The sequence below is a fragment of the Dermacentor albipictus genome, chromosome 6 (genome assembly GCF_038994185.2).
Source record: "Dermacentor albipictus isolate Rhodes 1998 colony chromosome 6, USDA_Dalb.pri_finalv2, whole genome shotgun sequence".
Classification (NCBI taxonomy): domain Eukaryota; kingdom Metazoa; phylum Arthropoda; class Arachnida; order Ixodida; family Ixodidae; genus Dermacentor; species Dermacentor albipictus.
In genome coordinates, this window is record NC_091826.1 from 73876651 (window position 1) to 73896491 (window position 19841).

Sequence of the window (19841 nt, forward strand, 5' to 3'; positions counted from 1 at the left end):
AGCACTAAGGACACTAAAAACACAAGCTAAGTTAAGCAGCATTAGTAAATATTGTTTTTATGATAGCAGTTTGGCTGCTGTTACTGTGAGAGAATGCTTACAAAAACAGAAAATGCATGAAATTGATAGACGGCAGTTGATGTCAGCCTGAAGTTCCTGCACCAGCAATGCCGTCACAGATTTTGACAGCGCCTACTTGGGTCTAGTTAAATATTTGTCATTAAAGAATGGCTAGTTCAGAATCATCAAAGAGCCAACAAATTACACTAGTAAATTTTGAAAACATTTGCTGCCCTACATTAGCCCTAGTGTGAGCAAATACATTGAAATCTATGACTTCACATACAGGCATTGATGGCGTTACAGGTGCTGATGTTTCAACACAATATTTTCAAAAGTGTGCAAATTCAGACTTCTACAGTAGCATCCAACCTTTTTGCCAAACAACGTTTTGTAAACATATTAACGAGTTGAAACTAATTCAGTGTTTCCCTTTAGCATTGCTTTAGGTGAACGCATGCTGTCGTCAAGATGCAGTAGCATACCTGCCGACCTGAGAACCTAAACACTCGTAGGATTCCTGGACATGACACCGAGAAGGGAGGGGAATAGTTGCATCGAGTTTTTCTTTAACCTTGCTCTGAGCACACCGCTTTTGAGGCATACATATGCACTTCAATAACAATTGTTTACATTTAGATGCAGAGCACAGGCAGCACCAAGCTTAGAACAGCAGAGACTGACACGCAACACACCGTTTTTAGATCAAAGTGACTTCACCTGCAAATTCAACGCTGTCGATTTCGCCTGCTTTAGGAAACTTGCTCATAGCAAGTATTCCTCTGGTGTGCTTCCACCATAAAAATTTCCAACAAGAACTTTGGAGGCTAACGAGTGAATCTTATTCACAAAGATTATTACCTTTTCATAAAGCTTGACACAATATTTTAAAGGTTATCAAACCATCCCAAATTAATAAACCTTACGAATAATTCGAGAGGCTTGCCAGGTATACAGTAGTGTGACATGACTATTCAACTGGTATTCTTCCTTGTCATGGATTGAGCATAAAGGGTTGGGTACAATTTTGCAAGATTTTACTGAGAACACCCACAGGCATTACAGGTGAAGGTGTAGTTTGGGGAAAACCTGATGCATCAACACGGTGGGCTTGTGACTGACTTTATTTCAGATGATTAGCTTTATTTACATACAAAACATTATTCACATTCATGCCATACAGATGAACACATTTGCATGATCATTGTACGCAGAGATATCCCGCATTTTGTGGTGTACCACTCCTCCAAAATAGCGGGTCTTTGACTCCATCCCAAAATTCGTAGCAAAACATTAAGTTAGTGCAGTTAGTTCCCCATGGCTGCAGTTTGTATAAAAAACAAGAAAAACACAGATGATGTGCTTGGTAGAGCTTTAGATACAGCCATATACATTTATTTGCCCTAGAAAGTGATGATACATGAGCTTATATACATATGTATAAGATTGCGACAGATGAGTTGCTTGCAAATATGCCCAATGCACTAAAGTGACAACACATCAGATTTTAAAAAAATATGCCCTCCCAATTTCAGGAACCACTCTGGTACATGCCGGCCGCTAGCAAGAGGTTTCTCCTCGTGAAATGCAGGGCCAAGATGGACGTCGCCTTGGTCGGATACGAGCCTAAGAGCAGCCCATCACAGTTTGTCCGCACCGTCGGCGCATGGGAAATGTTGAGATCTTCGAGATCTATCTCATCTATCAGCCGCGCAAAGTCCCACAGCTTGATGCAGTTGTCGATGCCCCCAGAGGCAAGAATCGCTGTGTCCCGACTGAAGCAGAGGCAGTAGATTGTGTCCGTGTGGCCGGACAGCTCGGCGAGCAGGTGGCCATGAGCAATGTCCCACATGAGAATCTTGCAGTCGGCACCCCCGGATGCAAGAAACCGGCCGTCGTTGCTGAACTGAAGGCAGTAGATGCGCCCCTTGTGCCCGGTCATGTAGCGCACGCAACTACCGGTCAGCACGTCCCACAATCTCACCGTCCGGTCACTGGAGCCTGTTGCAACGTAGTTGCTGTTGTGGTGGAACTGGATGCAGTCCACGTCGGACACGTGCCCTGTGTGGAGCAAAAAAATAAAGAACATGCGTCAGTGGCCTTGGCATTTGATTGACCTGTTCACAAATTTGCTAGACAGAAAGATGGGTCATTTCAGTTCTTTAACAGCAAAGCTGCGTGTAGCACCCACCTGTTTTCATCCCTTCTCTCGTGCTTATTTTTTTGTTCGCACTGCACACAACAATGGTTTCATGCTAAATAGCTCACATTCAATGCTTGAAACTTCTGGCATGTGGTGTTTACAACCATTGTGCAGACAGCGTAGCAATCTTAACACACTGTCCAGCGTTGTGCTGCCGAGAATTTCCAAGACGGGAAAATACTGAGCCTAAATTGAAGACACCAATGAACCAAGAGCATGATCTGGCAATGAACCTCATCTAGCACCCAGAGGACTTCCCAGTGCACAGCTTAAAAGGTGCATCACAAAAAATAGGGCTAGTCCTTTTACAAATAGGGATACTGTTTTATACTGGAAGGTCCACAACACCGTAGGACCTGAGCAAAGCAATGGATAAGTGTGCCAATAAATAGGTCCTCATTCAGTTTCCAACTATTGGACCTCTCTCCTTCTGTGCATACATTTCTTGTAATTCTTGTCTCATAACTGATACGAATAAACTGATGGTGATTCTGATAACGAAGAAGGAGGGAATTAGGCAGTTCACTGGAGCATGCGTTTGCATCACACTTGAGATGCACTTGTTGCTGCATTCTTGACCTGACACAGGCTACAGGTGGACAATACATTTATGGCTAAAGATGGCATAATGCTGTGCTCAAAGGTTATGCACTAGATACGGCACTGCACTGAGAAAAGAGGTATTAATGGCTTCACCAACCGAATGATTATGGTATAATTTTGCATAAGCGGCGGCATAGAGTGGCGATTAGTCCAATCATGCGTTTGAGGGGCCATACATGCCTCCTCTATCCAGGATAGTTGGAATCGTGCATTGTCTGTGGCAATTCTAAAAAATTTCTCGCAGAAGAGATTGGTGGTGTCATTTTTTGCTGTTTGGCTTGCTGTTTTGCTATTTGGCTTTTGCTGTTAAAGCATTGGCTTTAATGCACAAGTGAGGGCAAACGGGTATTAGCCATGTTCCAACACAAGGTGCCTGCCATATAACTAAGAAACTCTTGTCCTTTCTGTGTCGCATCACTCAAGATGACATAATTTCTACTCATTCTCAAAGAAACTGGCAATTATGTACAGCACTAAAACAGTTATGCTAAATCAGAACCCAGTAAGAAACCCAGAGCTTCAGTTAAACTCGGAGCTTGCCACTGATGCTTCTAATCAGCCCACATGTCTTGCACTACATTAGGCTTTAAAAACTTTTGTATGTACAAGAAATCGAATGTTTCAACAAGGAAACCTCACAACAAAGCACTGTAGCGATGCTAACTGTGCCTCTAGTGCTCAGTATTTTCTTGCATATTGGTCAAATCTCTGAACCTCACAGAGAATGTAAGCTGTTTACAAACAACAGTTCCTTTCTTTCCTTGTAAGACAAAACTTGAACTACAATCCATAGCCCTTTTTGGGGCACTTTGCCACAAGTTATTTAGCATCTGCATGGCAGAGGCGAGTACGCAAAGGACAGATCAAAAAAAGAAATGAGTGCTCAGGAACAATGAACAAACGCGGCCATAATGGGTTATGCCTGTTCCATAACTGTGGGAAGGATGAAACTTCATCTCTTTCAGCATTAATTTGAAGTCTTAATGGTCGATTTTACTGCTGAAACTGCTACTTCTGCTGATAGATTAAATTTTCCTTAGACTTGAGCAGTATGCTCAAATGGGCCTGTTTGACAAACCTTGGTAAAAACCAGACATAAAACCATGATGCAGGACACCATCGACACTGCAACTGCCAGACAAAAGTCAGTTGGTGCTACATGGTAAAATGTGAAGGTGTAGCAATGAACTGTCATGTAAACATGCTGCTTCACTAAAAGGACCCCCTACAGTTATCTTGCCACCCATTGTCACAGGCACGGCCGCAGTTCCTATCTCTGAGAACTGAAATATGAAAGCCCTTTAAACAGCATGCCTGTGAGATATTTGGAGCTTTTAATAAATTGACGGATGGGAACGCATGCATCAGCTACTCTCCCCATCGCCTGTCTCCCAGAGACCAAAGAAATCAATTATCATGCTGACCATTTATTGTACATGCTCTCAATGGCACTTCCAGAAATAAACCATTTGGTCGTTAGTCAGCACTCCCAACCTCAGCGTTTTTTCCGTGCCCTGTGCCATGTTAAATCCTTTTCTGTGGTCTCACTACACGAGTTATTGTAACCATGGTAGGCAGTAGTATGACTTGTTGAAACAGGCAGCGACAAGTAGGCATAAATGGTGCTGGTGCTAAAGCTTTTTCTTTGGTCTCATTACACTTGAGTTATTGTAACCATGGTAGGCAGTGGTACAACTTGGTGAAATAGGCAGCGACACGTAAGGCATTAATGGTGCTGGAGCTTTATGCATTTGCATGTGATGCATGCTTAGCATCAACAGAAGTAGTTCTTGCCAAAGGGGAGTGAAATGGTCGATAGGAAATTTCCAAAGTGTGAGTAAACAGAAGCATTATGTTAGTTTGTATAGTGAAATTCCCCTGCTGTTGTATGTTGAAATCTGTATTTATACAAGGTTAGCAACTGATCTTAAGCAAATATGAGCACATCTACAAAGTGCAATGCAGAGTGCCCTTAACATACGAGCCCATTGAAACAGTTTGAGAGGGCCTGCAAGGTCTGATAATTCAACTAGTGACCAAACACTCGTAAATGATACACTAACCACACCTGTTCATCCCATTCACAAACAGCTATTAGCACTTAACAGTGCCTCCTCAAAGCAACTGATGAAAATTGGCAACAAAGGACTAATAAGAGAGCCCCACCAAACGACTCTCCTACCAATGCACATCAAGAAACATCAACTCCGTAGAAAACTCATGCAAGATTTCCAGACAAGCAGGATGCATGTGCCAGCCAGCACTGTACAATACAGCTCGATATCAAAAAATCACATGTAACATGCTAGTTCACATTTGATCAGTTTCATTATAGTCATATATGTAGCTTAATCTTTCTCGAAGAAAAAAAAAATCTTCATTAGCAAATAATCTGTCAATATGTCTATTTTAATTGATTTGTGGTGGCAACTATAGAGTCTATAGTTTTACGGCAATGTATTCTCTCTCAGGCATAAAAGACTTGATGCTACCTGAAAGCAGTATACCACATACACTCGCACAAGAGCCGCACCGCTGTAAGGGCCACACTTCCAACTTGGCAGGCCAAAATTTGAAAAAATAATTCCAACAGAGAAGCAATCGCGTTTGGTGCCCCAGTGCCATGTGTGCACATCAGCGAATTTTCGTGCACTGCGTACTTTTGTGTGCCGCTGCCACATGGCGAGAGCTACGCGTTGACCTCTAATGCAGTGGTACATCCAGGATCTGTACAAGTCACCATATCAGTTTGACCAAAAGGTTCGGTCCCATGTAAGGGCCGCGCGTCATCAAAATTGTTCTGGCCTTTGCATGTGTCTATACAGTATTATTGGTAACGAAGTGGCTTCCCATCATCTGACCGTTCCCAATGAGTACACAAGGTTCAAAAATTATAGACCCTATGCAGTTCTCATTCTTCAAAATACTGTTGCTGTGGGTTTGTCAAGCAACACTAATGCATGCCTTTCATGACAAAGACAAGACGATGGCAGCATAAATACAGACATAACATGCCAAGTTTATGATGCGCTTATTACACGCTTAACCCTTTAACTCCCATATGAAGCCCTACATAATGTAACCAATTTCTCAAGCTTTCTTTTTTTTGTCACAATTTTTCCTATGCTGAATTCTGATTCTGAGAATACTTTATTCTTATTACTTCACTTTTCCAGACTTGTACTGCCCTCAAGTGTTGCGAATTGAAACCAAAGCCAACTATCGACCTTTGGCAGTGGGAGCAGTACAACATCAAGCTGAACTAGGGTGACTCGTCATTGGTGATATCGGTATAACCTACCATGATGAGTACAGCTCTGGATCGGGGATTAAAGGGTTAAATGCATGAAAGAAGGTCTTAATGTGGAAAGCACATACTATTCGTACACTATAGCATGAATAAAGTGTGCTTGTTCTTCTGTTATCACCTGAAGTCTATTGATGCTAATTAATACATTTCAGCAGCTGGCCAACCTCACAATACACACAAAAAAAAGAAGCGCAATAAAGCAAAGTGAAATAATTACCTAAATGTATGGCACTCATCTATGCACAACCGTAATTTGTCTTACAACCATGATCTGGAACAGCATCTATGTATACCAAAGCATTTCCGATGCTGTTGCCATTTGAGATATGCTCAAAAGCAGATATGGCATTAATTCCCATGCTTTTGTGCACTTTCTAAAGCCATTCCCTGGCATGCCACCTATCATTCCCCTGTTAAGTTCAGCATAATGCTCTAATCACAGCCCATAGAATGAAGACTGTAATACAGAAAAGACCTACACAGTGCTCTTGTATGCTATGTCCATGGTTTTTGTGCTGTTACTAGATGTTCATAAATAACCGACCAGCCCAAATATCTGCTCTAGTAAAATTTTGGGGCATAAAATAATTGGAACTTTCTTGAGTGAAATGCGCGCACTGGCTGGACTCGCTGGCCATCTGCCATTTTAATAGTAGATTGCTGCAAAAAGAACTGGCAATTTTGGCTGACAATAATTACTTTTCAGAAGTCCCGACATGTGAAGACAGGTGCAATTTTGTGACAACGGCAAGCCACCGCAATTTCACTATCAAATGAAATCGACTGCATGCAGAAAAGATTGCCACCATCTTTGGTACACTCCTGATTGAACTTCTATTAATATGTGCCAAGCATGTTAAAATGAGAGTTGGAGAGGTCGGCATGGCTAGTGCAATGCCAATTTCTTGTTGAGTAGCAGGTTCTTTTCTTCCTGTGTTTCCTTATAAGTAATAACTTTTCTATTGGTTCGCTGTTCTCAAATCACAGTGCCTACAAAGCAGTCAGCACTGTTCTTACACATTAAAGGGCCACTCACCAAGTTTGAGCATCGCAAAGACACAAGCACAGTGTGTAGATGCATAAATAACATGGTGTCAATCGTGTCTGCTAAGTATGAAATGGCTGCACGGCACGAAAACAGCTAAAACTTTAAACAGAAGCCTGTGGTACCCTGTAATTCAAGGGAGCCTCACTTCCAGTCAGGTCAAACGCACAAATACCTCTCCGTCAGATACACTGCCTGCAATGTCACCGATCATGGCACATGACTTCGGCTAAAATATCAAGGGCTTGTGCATAGAAGAATGACCAGAAACAGCACTAAGATATCCAAAGGAACAACCTGAGAGTGTGCGGCCACTGCCAGTCATTTTAGCTGGTCATGTGTGCTGAAGTGTGTGAAATGCTGTCTGACACTTAGCTGTTGCATTTCGTTATGAACACCCAACCACACTTAATGTTTCTGTAACATTGAAGTTTATTTTAAATTTATATATATATTAGATCATAGAAAGCCAACGAACAATAACAAGGACAGCATAGGGAAATTACTTGTTCTTAATTGAATTAATGAAATGATAACTCAATGGCAATGAAAGTGGATAAAAAAACAACTTGCTGCAAGTGGGATACGAGCCCACATCTTCGCATTATGCATGTGATGCTCTTACCCATTGAGCTACCACGGCACCATTTTCCTACCCCATTTCTGAGGTACTTATGCCTGGTTACTATAACTAACCCATCCTTAATTAACGAAATGATAAATGGAATAATAGTGGATGAAAATCAACTGGCCACAGGTGAGATACGAACCCACATCATCGCATTATACGTGCTATACATATATACATATATACACATAGAGAGAGAGAGAGATTGAGAACCAAGGCGCCTGATTTTATTACTCATATCATAAGCCAACAAAGAACCAAGGACAAGTCCTTGATGTCTTTGTTTGTTGGCTTCTGACACACACACACACACATGCGCACACGCACACACGTAACTTAAGCCAAGATTTTAAAAGCTAAAGGTGCGTCGGAAGCAAATTGAACTGAATGTATACGATTCGCATTGGCCTATAGTAACTCAGGCAATTTCTTGTTTTCCCCAAAACTCACTCATTAATTAATTTTAATAACCCAACTTCTTAATGATTGGCTGAGGACCCTAAGTATGATATGCACATCTGTAGAGCACCTTCAGAAACCACCGATCGAGTTGTTTCCTGTAGGTCTCACATAGTCCTCTTTTTCCAGGTAGTCCTTCTTTCCGGTTGTTTTTCTTCCCGCAAAATATGAAAAAAGGCACATTACGGAGCACTTGCGCAGTGATATCATGCTGCTCTCAAGCGTGCGTTTGGTGAACGTCAGCTGCATCGTGACTGGTGATAGGGAAACGGCAGTGCGTTCTTTATCTCCTCAGCATCGCTCAGCCAGGAGCATGCATTTGCGACGTCACCCAAGGGAGCCGACCTTGTTCACTGAACCTACACTTGAGAGCAGCATGATACCACTGCGCAAGGGCTCCGTCACGTGGCTTTTTTAATATTTTGTGGGCTTTCACTGCAACCAGCAAAAAAGGACTACACAAGACGTATCGTAAAGGAAACAACTCGATTGGTGGTTTCTGAAGGTGCTCTACAAATTTGCGTATCGTACTTGGAGTCCTCAGCCAATAATGAAAAAGTTGGTTTATTAAACTTTAGCGAGTTATGGGGATAACAAAAAAAATTGCCCACGTTACCACAGGCTGTTGCGAAGAGTATCCAATTGGTTCAATTCACTTCCGACGCACCTTTCATTTTGAAATTCTTGGCCCAAGTTACATGGGACAACCGGAATATACACACACACTTAATATATATTTATATACAAGAAAGGTATACTCTTGCAAGCGTGGCCAACGGCCAAGGTGACCAGCGGGTTCCTTGAGTGAGGAAAGCCAGCAAAGTACATGGTGGTCTGTAATAACTGAGAAGTCCCTGCCATACAGGTTGTTAGATATGGAGCTGTTTCCTGCGATTACTTCGAGTTCCCCAGACCACATCGGATGGCAGCACAGCTAATTGAGGAATGCAGAAGCAGGAAAGTGCATTCCAGAGAAGCGGCCGAGCAAACAAGTTTAAGGCAACAAGTTCACGTGCCAACAAGTTCGTGCGTCGCCGGGATTAGAAGGGGGCCTCGTACAATGGAGCTCAATCGTCCCCCTTCGGCTTTGAAGAAGGCATCTGCTACCGCTGCGGAGCCGAGCCACCGGGTGCAGGTGGGCCCTTGTGCAATGAAGCATGAGCGCCCCCCCTCCTTCTCCAGCCTAGAAGAAGTGGATTGCCAGTCTGCGAGGCAAGACCGCAGAGAGCCGCCAGGTGCGACACCGCGACACGGGCGCCTACCATTGGCTGAAAGTGGCGTCATCGGAGTGGACTCTCCCATTGGTCAAACATGACGGGACTTACAGTGCTCGAAGGGTTTATAAGAAGCCTTCCAGAGAGACCTGAGCATTCTGGGACATTCCCTGATTCCCGGATTCACCTCTCTCGAACTTCTTGCCGCGGGCCGCAGCGTCCGAGTTGCTGCCGGCCCGTAATGTCTGTACGACTGATACTTGTCGCTCACCTCCCTGTACATAATGTAGAATAAATCCCTCCCAAGTTTGTGGTTTTCATCCGCGGAGTCCCGTACCCCAACCCCTACATCTGGTTGGCAGCGGTAGGATCGCCTCCGAATGCATCAGCTGGTGGCAGCGCTACGGATAAACCTTCGTCGAGAGAGATCCTAAGGAACCGGGAAGAGCGAAGAAGAGAGAGCCTTCGTCGAAAGAGGTCCGAAGAGACTGGGAGTATCGAAGAAGGAGCGAGCCTTCGACCCAGGGAGTCCGGAAGGAACCGGGAACAGCGGACAAACGAACCGGATGGCAGGGTGCTGCAACCGTAAGTGAGCGCGTGGTTTTTTTTCCTTATGATTCGCCAGACTCAAAGGTTGTGTGTTCAATTTTGATAGTTCTGGGAATCGGGAGTTTGTTGCATTGTGTGTTTGCACAAATTAATTAAGGAAAACAGTTTTAACCACCTGTCGGGGCAGCTGCCATGGATCTTAGAAGGTTGACGAGGTTAGATTTGTTGTTGGTGTGCGACGATTTGGGAGTTGAGGCGGACGAACGGATGGAAACGCCAGCTATCATAAAGGCGATTAATGATAGTGGCAATGATGACAAAAGCATTGAGCTTGCTTGGGAAGTGATACAGGAGCCACGGGAGCGTGTGCGTCGTGTACGTTTGCGAGAGCGTCGTGAGCTTAGGAGTGAGCGTCAGCGTGAAGAACGCGAGAATGAACGGAAGCATGAGCTTCAAGAACTTACTCTTAGGTGTGAGCGTCACGGACGTGAGAATGAACGCGAACGTGAGCGAGAGGAAAAGTATGAGAGAGAGAAGGCAGCACTGATCAAAGAGATACAGTATTGTGATCAGTTAATGGCACAGAGACAACGGCTGTCTGAGAATTCTGTAGGTAGTACAGAGCGAAAGAATGAGGAAGCATGTAGCAGATTTTCGCCAGAAGCCGACGAAAAGAGTAGTGCCTGTGAGATTGGCTGCAGATTCTTAAGTGAAGGGAAAAGGCTAGCTGCTAACGATGCCTTAGTGGGAACAGAGGCCGTTAAAGGCCGTAGTGAGAGCGACGAGGTGCTGTGCCAACAGATGACTGTGGAGACAGCTAGGCCAGCTGCGAACAAATTGGCACAGTTACCGAGCGTGTGCGTCGCTGGTAATGTTAGCGAGGTTGCTAGCGGAGAAAAGGGTACGGCTGACCCGACAGACGCGAGCACCCATGTAGAGCCAGATGTGCGTGCAGAAATGAAGTGCGAGCTGGACGATGCAGTTGAGAATAGTTCTCGGGGTGGCGAGCTCCGTAGCTCACGAGAGAACAACTGCATTGTTCAGGGATCGGTGCGGCTCTCCGCCAGTCTAGATAGCCTAGATAGGGATGATTCAGTGATTAATCATTCGGACTGTGCGTGTGAGACAGCGATCGATACCGACGGGCTGTGTGCCGATGCACAGCGTGAGCTGGGCAATGTAGTAGAGGGCAGTTCGCAAGAGTGCGAGTTGTCTAACTCGAGTAAAGCCTGCTGCATTGTTCCAGAGTCGGTTGGGCTGTCCGCCAGTCGAGGCAAAGTGAGAGTTGATTTAAATGTAATTCACTCAGACTGTGCGGGTAAGAGACTGATCCGGGCCGACGAAACGTGTACCGGCCAGCACGAGGCACGAGAAGGCGACATGAAAGGGAATGCCAAGAGAAAGCGCCGCAGGAAGAAGCGCCCTAAAGATAGGAATGCGGTAACTTATGTAGCGCCGCCAAAGATGGCGAGAAACCCAAATGGGCAGGGCGCGAGGAGAAGAAAGGTGCGGTCGTCATTGACGATGTTGACGCACCCAAAATGTTCAAACCACCGGTCCAAGGCGGACCGCGAAGCATGTTCTGCACGGACGCGGACAAAGGGCACGAGGCTGTTAAGCTCCTCGTCGTTCCGTAGTTCTTTTCACAGCTCAGCGTGCAGTTCGAAGAAACGCAAGGTGGCAGGACGAGACCAGGTGGGGAGTAGCGACGCGGTCAATCGAGTTTGTGTTGAAAGCGGGGCGCGAGGACGCAAATTGGCAGGAGAGCGTAACGTCTTGGGGGAGCTGATAGTTAGTCAGTCCTTTTGTTGTTCCCCGGCAGCCAGAGTAGCTTTCAGACCACGCCCACCCAGGGTACGACTCAAAGTATGAGTCAGACCTAAGCGTTTGGAAAGGGAGGCCAGGAGCCCTTCCGTAGAAATGAAGTGTTTTGTTTTATTTTTGAGCATCGGAAAGTTTTTCGCGAATTGAGACTAGGATTTCTTTCAATATGTAAACGTATGAGCTTTGTTTGTGTTTTCGTTCGAAAGCTCCGAGATTTGAAAGACGCGTTTGTGTAAACATGTAGTCTCGCGAGATGCTCATTAATAAGTAGATAGGTTTTTTTTTGTGTGTGTTTGAGTAACCAAGGGTCAAGGTTATCGTTCAGAGGCCTATGGTAAAGCGCGTGTGTTATTTAACCTTCTTTCTTTTTAAGTGTTTTTGAATTTTGTAAGGTTAAGCGCGTAGATTTTCAGTGAGTGCATGATTTGCACTGAGAAGCGTTCTTAGTTCCATTAGCGCATGTCCTGTGTGGACGGAAGGAAGCAGATTTTATGACTGGGTTGCTAGTGTGTGTTAGGGCAGCCGTATTCTGACTTCTCTGATAAGTATGCGTGGAACGAGTTATTAAGAGACGCATCATTTTAAGGGTTCTGCGGAGTGTGTAGGTCCCGCAAGTTTAATTGTTCGTTAAGTCACGTGTCCTAGAGGGACTAAAGGAAGAAACGTGAGTAAGCGTAATGAAGAGTTTGCCTATGACACAAGTATGCGTTCTGAATAGTGACCACAAGGCTAGCGCGCTTGTGATTACGTACTTGTGAGGTTGACCAGATTGTTCAGTGGCACCATTACGTGCGATAAGTACGCCACTGCGATAGATTGGAAACATGCTGTTCGTGTAGTTAGGCCACTTAAGTTATGTTCGGCTGTTTTCATTTGTTGTTTGCATCGTCAACGACCCTTTTGTTTTGCAACAACAATAGTACTCTGGTCTTGTCGGCAATCGAGGAGAAATGGATAGCTGTTTGGAAGGGTGGTTGGAACTGTTGTCAAAATTGGGGAACTAAAAGATCAGGGTTGATTTTGACTCAGTAATAGCCTGGCGAGTCAGGGGTGAAGAGCCTGCGCTTACGCGTGGTGCAGCGCTGTGTTGTTTGGTTTGTTTGACGTATGTTCTCCAGGGTCCAGGATCCCGAGGGTTGTCAAACGAGGCTCGACCCCAGTACCCTGCAGCTTCTTTCAGCGTTCCTCATGGCCAGCGAATTGAGTTCACCGGCCATTCAGAACAACCGGGGCGAGGACGAGCTGTTAGATATGGAGCTGTTTCCTGCGATTACTTCGAGTTCCCCAGACCACATCGGATGGCAGCACAGCTAATTGAGGAATGCAGAAGCAGGAAAGTGCATTCCAGAGAAGCGGCCGAGCAAACAAGTTTAAGGCAACAAGTTCACGTGCCAACAAGTTCGTGCGTCGCCGGGATTAGAAGGGGGCCTCGTACAATGGAGCTCAATCGTCCCCCTTCGGCTTTGAAGAAGGCATCTGCTACCGCTGCGGAGCCGAGCCACCGGGTGCAGGTGGGCCCTTGTGCAATGAAGCATGAGCGCCCCCCCTCCTTCTCCAGCCTAGAAGAAGTGGATTGCCAGTCTGCGAGGCAAGACCGCAGAGAGCCGCCAGGTGCGACACCGCGACACGGGCGCCTACCATTGGCTGAAAGTGGCGTCATCGGAGCGGACTCTCCCATTGGTCAAACATGACGGGACTTACAGTGCTCGAAGGGTTTATAAGAAGCCTTCCAGAGAGACCTGAGCATTCTGGGACATTCCCTGATTCCCGGATTCACCTCTCTCGAACTTCTTGCCGCGGGCCGCAGCGTCCGAGTTGCTGCCGGCCCGTAATGTCTGTACGACTGATACTTGTCGCTCACCTCCCTGTACATAATGTAGAATAAATCCCTCCCAAGTTTGTGGTTTTCATCCCGGAGTCCCGTACCCCAACCCCTACAAGGTATGGTCCGAATTTTGCGATGGTCCAGACGAGAGCTAAGCACTTGTGTGATGGAGTAGTTTTGCTCCAACGGTGACAGGAGGCGGCTAGCACAGGCGATGACGCATTGTAGGCCGTGTTGCTGTTGTGCGAGGAGAGTGCCTACACTGTGGCCGCTGGCATCGATACAAACGTCTGTGCTGGCTGACGGGTCGGAATGTGCTAGAACAAGTGGGTTCATTAGGATGGCAACGAGCGATGAAAAGGCGTCCACTTGTTCATGACACCAAGTGAAAATGACGTCCTTCTTGAGTAGGCCAGTGAGAGGGCAGGCTACTTCCATGAAGTTCTGGACAAAATGACGGAAGTATGAGCATAGGTGAAGGAAACTGCGGCCGTCCTTGGCCGATCGCGGAGTAGGGAATTGACTAACTAAATTGCATACTCTGTCAGGGTCTGGCTGCATGCCTGCAGCGTCAATAAGGTGGACAAGTATGCAGATTTAACAGGGCCCAAAGAGACATTTCGATGAGATAAGCTGAAGGCGAGCACGGCGAAAAGCATCAAGCACGGTGGACAGGCGAGTGAGATGTTCTTCAAAAGTAGTCGAAAAAACAATATCATCATCAAGGTAGCAAAGTCATATGGACCACTTGACGCATCGAAGAAGAGAGTGCATCATGCGCTTGAAAGTAGCAGGAGCATTACATAGGCCAAAAGGCATCACTTCAATTTGACAGAGGCTATCAGGAATCACGAAGGCAGCGATTTGCCAGTGTCCTGAGCACAGGCAATTGAAGAAAAATATTTGGCACAGTGCAAGCAGTTGACCGCATCACCAATATGAGGGAGAGAATACACATCTTTCTTGGTAATCTGGTTGAGATGGCAGTAGTCTACACAGAATCCCCAGCTATTGTCCTTTTTTTTTCACAAGTACAATGGGCGAGGCCCAAGGACTGCACGAGGGCTCAATTATGCCTTTGCCAAGCATTTTATCCACTTCTTGCTTTATGACAGCATGCTTTGAAGCTGACACACAGAGAGGGCGTCAGTGAATGGGACTCGCATCGCCAGCATGAATGCGATGGGTGACGACGGAGGTCTGGCCCAGAGAATGATTGCCAAAGTCAAAGATATCCTGGTAGGAAACCAGCATGCGGCGAAGGGCAGCTGCCAGTGCTGGAGCGAGGTCTCCTTATATCATAGGTGTGAAGTGGTCGCAGGACAAACCCGACTGTGATGACAACAGTGAAAAATCCGGTGGAGGTTCTGTAGTCAGGGCAGAAACCATGTGGTCAGCCAATAGGATCAGATGCACGAGTGATATGCCACATGGAAAAACTGGCGTCAAGAAACCAAACTTGAGGATAGGAAAAGAAGTTCAGTTGTTTCTAACAGGCACCACCATATAGGGGAGCGCAACGTTGCGTTTCATGGCGATTTAAGGAATAGGGAAGGCAATGTAGTTGTCATCTGGTAGGGGTGGAAGCCGGATGTATACTGCAGCATGCGGTAGCAGTCAAAGAAACTGGGCGTAACATAGGCGGGGTGTGCCGGCAGTGACATTGTCGGAGCACGAAGGGAGTTCTAGCTGGAGAAGTCCTGCAGAGCAGTCGATAAGTGCAGCGTGTGTGGACAGAAAGCAAATTCCAAGGATGAGGTCATAGAGGCACTGCTCTAGGACAGCAAAGAGAACGGATGTTTGGTTACCGGAAATAGTGACGCGTGCAGTGCGCATTCCAATCACGACAGGTGTACCCCTTTCGGCTGCTGAAACGGTAGGCGAAGCCGTGGGCATCAGGACTTTCTGGAAGCGGCAGTGGAAGTTCGAGCTCATTACAGACATTTGCATTCCGGTATTATCAAGAGCAGTAACTGCCACACCATCAGCCAGAACTTCAAGAAGGTTGCATCATGTATGAGGGATTATGAGGGAATCTGAGGATTTTCAGGTCGAGTTGTAAATGCAGCGTCACCTCGGGGGACTGCACTGCCTAGTTTTCCGAGAGGCGGTCGAAGGGAGACGGAGAGCGGCGAGGTTGAAGTTAGCAGGCGATGGTGAGCAGCTGGTCCGGTTTTCCCTAGGAGGAGGTTCAGCACTTGAGGCCTGAGAACAGAGCACGGAGCATATGGTGCACGTTCCAGGTGCCACTCACTGTAAAGGCTTGGTCAGTGTCATGTGAGCCAGTGGCTGTGGCAATGGTGGGCGATGTGTCCAATCCTAGAGCATGCGAAGCAGATGGGCAGGTCATCAGGCGTGCGCTGTTCGGCTGGATTTTGAGAATGTGGCATAAAAGTCGCGTTTGGTGTAGCAGCAGCGATGACTGGGGAGACCATTGGGAGCAGCATTACCACTATGAGTCGGGTAAAATGTTCATATTCGCGACCTCTTGGCAAACCACGGCCTGAATTAGTGCAATAGTAGCCAGGTTGTTGTATTGCATACTGTCATGAGGAGTAACAGGTGACATGGCCTCAAGTTCTCGACCGACGATCCTGGTGACGTTTTCTGAAGCTGGCGTATGACGTAACATGGATAAACCTTTGCACGAGGGTGTGGCAGCCGTATTCATAAATCACTAAAAGCAGTGAGTGATATGATGACTTTTTGCCTGCTTAAAACGACATTCTGCGATGACAGACTCCACAGTAGAGTAACTCTTACACAGTAGCAGATTGAAGGCATCATCGGCTATGCCTTTCAGTACGTGTCCGACTTTGTCTGCTTAAGGCATGTCCTTGTCAACTTTTCTGAATTTTCAGGGCCAACATGTTCTGAATATAGGAGATGTACGGCTCTGTGGACATCTGCGCACAAATTGCCAGTTCTTTCTTGGCTGCTAGTAGTCGTTCGATAGGTTTCCCAAAGCAACAGTGTAATTTCTGCTTACAGACGTTCCCACTTGTCAAATCTTTCTCATGCATCTCGAACAAGTGTCGAGCAGTGTCCCGCAAATATAAGACGACATTCGCAAGCATTATCATCGGGTCCCACTTATTGTTGCTGACATGCGCATACATAGCCAGCCCCTCATCGACGCCCATGCCGCATGTTCCACTGTATGTCCCAGGATCATGAGGGTGCAAGAGAATAGATAGCTTTAGCTTGTCCGGCGTTCCGGTAAACAAAGGTGGACTGGGTGTTTTATATGATTGGCAGGAAGCATAAACATGAGCGGCTTGACAGGTACCCATTATCTCGTGGGGCAGAGCTGAAACACACAAACACAGAGCTAACATTGCATCAGCCAAGTATGTTCTACTTCACTGCTGATGTAAATTTTCGGCAGTGGTGAATCGTGGCACAATTTCACCTCTGTGAAAATTTAGACCTACAGCGAAAACAAACAAACAAAATACACTTGGTTACTACAATATTAGCTCCGTGTTTGTCAGGTTGAGCACTGCCCCCCCCCCCCCCCCCCCCCCCAGTGGCTGCACCACTCCGGCTGCTCACATTTACGCCTGCACCTCTCCGGTAAAACGCCAAGTCTGCCTGCGTTAACTGGTGTACCGGACAAGCTCTTACGGCCAGTGACGGGCCTTGTTTACACTCGGTCACTTGGTCAGTCGTAGTGGCAGCAACGTGCCGTCTGCTGCAAAGATTCAGTTCCCAGTGTTGTAATGCAAGCTTACCCCGCACTTCCACCAAAGTACTGGGAGAATCTACATACAAATGGTATATTTAGAAGGCAAGGTGCACAACGCTGCAGCAATGGTAGGGCTAGTGTGTGCACACAAGATAGCCAAACCGTCGTCGCCGTCATAGTCCAAGCACAGACCACAGGATCGCCGCCCGTGACGTTATTTATGTGTTATTGATTCAGCTCAAAAAAGCCAGACTTTTTTCAATAAGGCGCATCATGTCAATGGCAGTCAGGTCCATACTGTTTAAGCACGTGAAGTGTAGAAAAGGTTAGCTGTATGGGTAGTGATTACCCTAGAGAATATACTTGCTCAACATCTATGTTTGTGCTTGGTTGGGGAACAGTGCAAAATTTAACACTATTAAAATGATAAGAATGTGCCTTTTCTGTGTCCAAATGCTGACTGCACCATCGCACGGTGCGCCACTCAAGATGCATCGAAATTTGCAGAACCAACACCAATGCAGACGTGCCAGTGCAGAAAAAAAAAAGGCTGTGTTTCACCATAGCCTCATCAGAAGATGAGAAACCGCCACAGTGCGCAAGACACAGAGGCCTCAAACCCGACAACATGCGTCAAGCAGCAGTGGCATGGCAATACCATGTGACACGCACTAAGGCGCACACTGGAGAGTCACACACAACAGACCTGTGAAAACTCGCAGCGGCTGGTAGGAGTCCGTGGACCAGAGGCGCGCCGTCCGGTCGTGGCCACACGAGGCAAAGTAGAAGCCGTGCGGGCTGAACCTCACATCCCAGATGGGGAAGCAGTGGCCCCTATAGCAGACCACGTTAGTCCACGTCAACAGGCTCCACAGTCGAATGGTGGCGTCCTCCGACGAGGACAGCAGGTATGTGTGATCCGGGCTGAAGCTCACCGACGTCACTGGTCCGCTGTGTCCCAGCAGGATGCGCACGTCTACGCCGCTGCGATCGTCCATCATACGGTAGAGGACGTCCTCGGCGTCCTTGTCGATGGTCTCGAGCTCGTGCGCCGACTTCATCCCCTTCAGCTTGTTCGGGGTCAGGGTCCACACGCGGATGGACGAGTCGCCGAAGCCGGCGGCCAGCAACGTGCTGTCCTCGGACACCTCGGCCACCGTCACGCCCCGGTACGAGTTGAGGAAGGTGTAGAAGCAGATGGACGGCAGGCTCTCGGGACCCAGCCGAACCCGCTTGAGGGCCTCCTTCATGGCGGTCACCTTGTCCATCTTGTCGGCGTCGCGCAGCTCAGGAAGCGGGATCCGGCTGTTTGGCGGCGCATTCGGGTCGTTGCGCGCCTTCTTAGAGAGCAGCGTGTCCTTCTTGGGCTTCTTCTTCTTCGGCTTGTCGTCACCGTCGCCGCCGTCGTCGTCCTCGTCCAGCGGGATGGTCAGCTCGGGCTCCTTGAGCAGGCCGTAGTACACCTTGACTTTGTTCGCCTGCCTCGCCGCCTCGCCCAGGAAGGCGCCCGCCGTCGCGTCCAGCTGCGCCTTGGCGCGCGCGATCCCTTCGTACACGTCGAGGTAGAGGTGCTCCTGCACGATGTTCTGCAGCACCGTGTTCTTCTTGTCCTGCAGGTAGCGCTTGAGGAAGTTGTACGTGTCGCGCGACATGCGCACAGTGAACTGGCCCGACCTGAAGTTGTCCATGAACTCGTTACCCTTCATGTGATCCTTCTTGGTCAGACATGCGAGCCTCTTAACGTCCTCCTGGTAGTACTCCTCCTGCTCGGGACCGAACCGCTCCATGAACTTTACCGCCTGCTGCTCGTGCTCATTGTATACCAGCTCCAGATACATGTGCACGAAAGCCGGATACAGGACCATCGCCAACTCGTGCCGGTACGAGTCGAGCGACGACTCTATGAACCGCTTGAAACTCGTGTAGCTGTCCTCGTAGATGTCGGGATCACCCTCGCTCTTGTACGTTGAGAGGACGCTACTCACGTCAGACGCGGAAGAAGTGGTCGTCTGCGCCGCGTCGTCTTGCAGGAGTCCGTCGTTGAGGAGCTTTGCCTCTTTGCGTAGGATCAGCTCGGTCTCCTGGAGCTTGTTCTTTTTGAGGAACTTGAGCACGGCCAGCAGAGAGCTCTTGTCCAGGCCACTGAGCGGATCCTCATCATCCTCCTTGTCATTCTGGACGGAGTCTGTCGTCGTGCTCGTCGTCGTGGGTGCTGCCGACGTCGGTGTCACCGGTGCAGGTGTCGCGTCACCGTTGTTGAGCGCGACGACTACTGAACCGTCGGCCGATGGCTCCGCCATTTTGCGCGACGCCGACGGGCGCTGCCGGCGGCCGCAGGGATACGAAAGTGCGCATGCCTTAAAATCTTAATTGTCAATGTTTGACCACTGCTATCACAACAATATAGTACTGAATATTTTTACTTAGAAAATT

The 19841-nt window shown here is 47.5% G+C and overlaps 1 protein-coding gene across 1 annotated transcript; it reads right to left on the minus strand.

Annotated features, from left to right (window-relative positions):
- Positions 1–1165: 1165 nt before the first annotated feature.
- Positions 1166–19747, minus strand: Taf5 (TATA-box binding protein associated factor 5). Its single transcript, XM_070540851.1, has 2 exons — positions 18115–19747; positions 1166–2121 (listed from the first exon to the last, which is right to left on the minus strand). Exons 1-2 carry the CDS (start codon positions 19706–19708, stop codon positions 1592–1594), a joined length of 2124 nt encoding a protein of 707 aa, XP_070396952.1. The 5' UTR covers positions 19709–19747; the 3' UTR covers positions 1166–1591.
- Between the last annotated feature and the right edge of the window lie 94 nt (positions 19748–19841).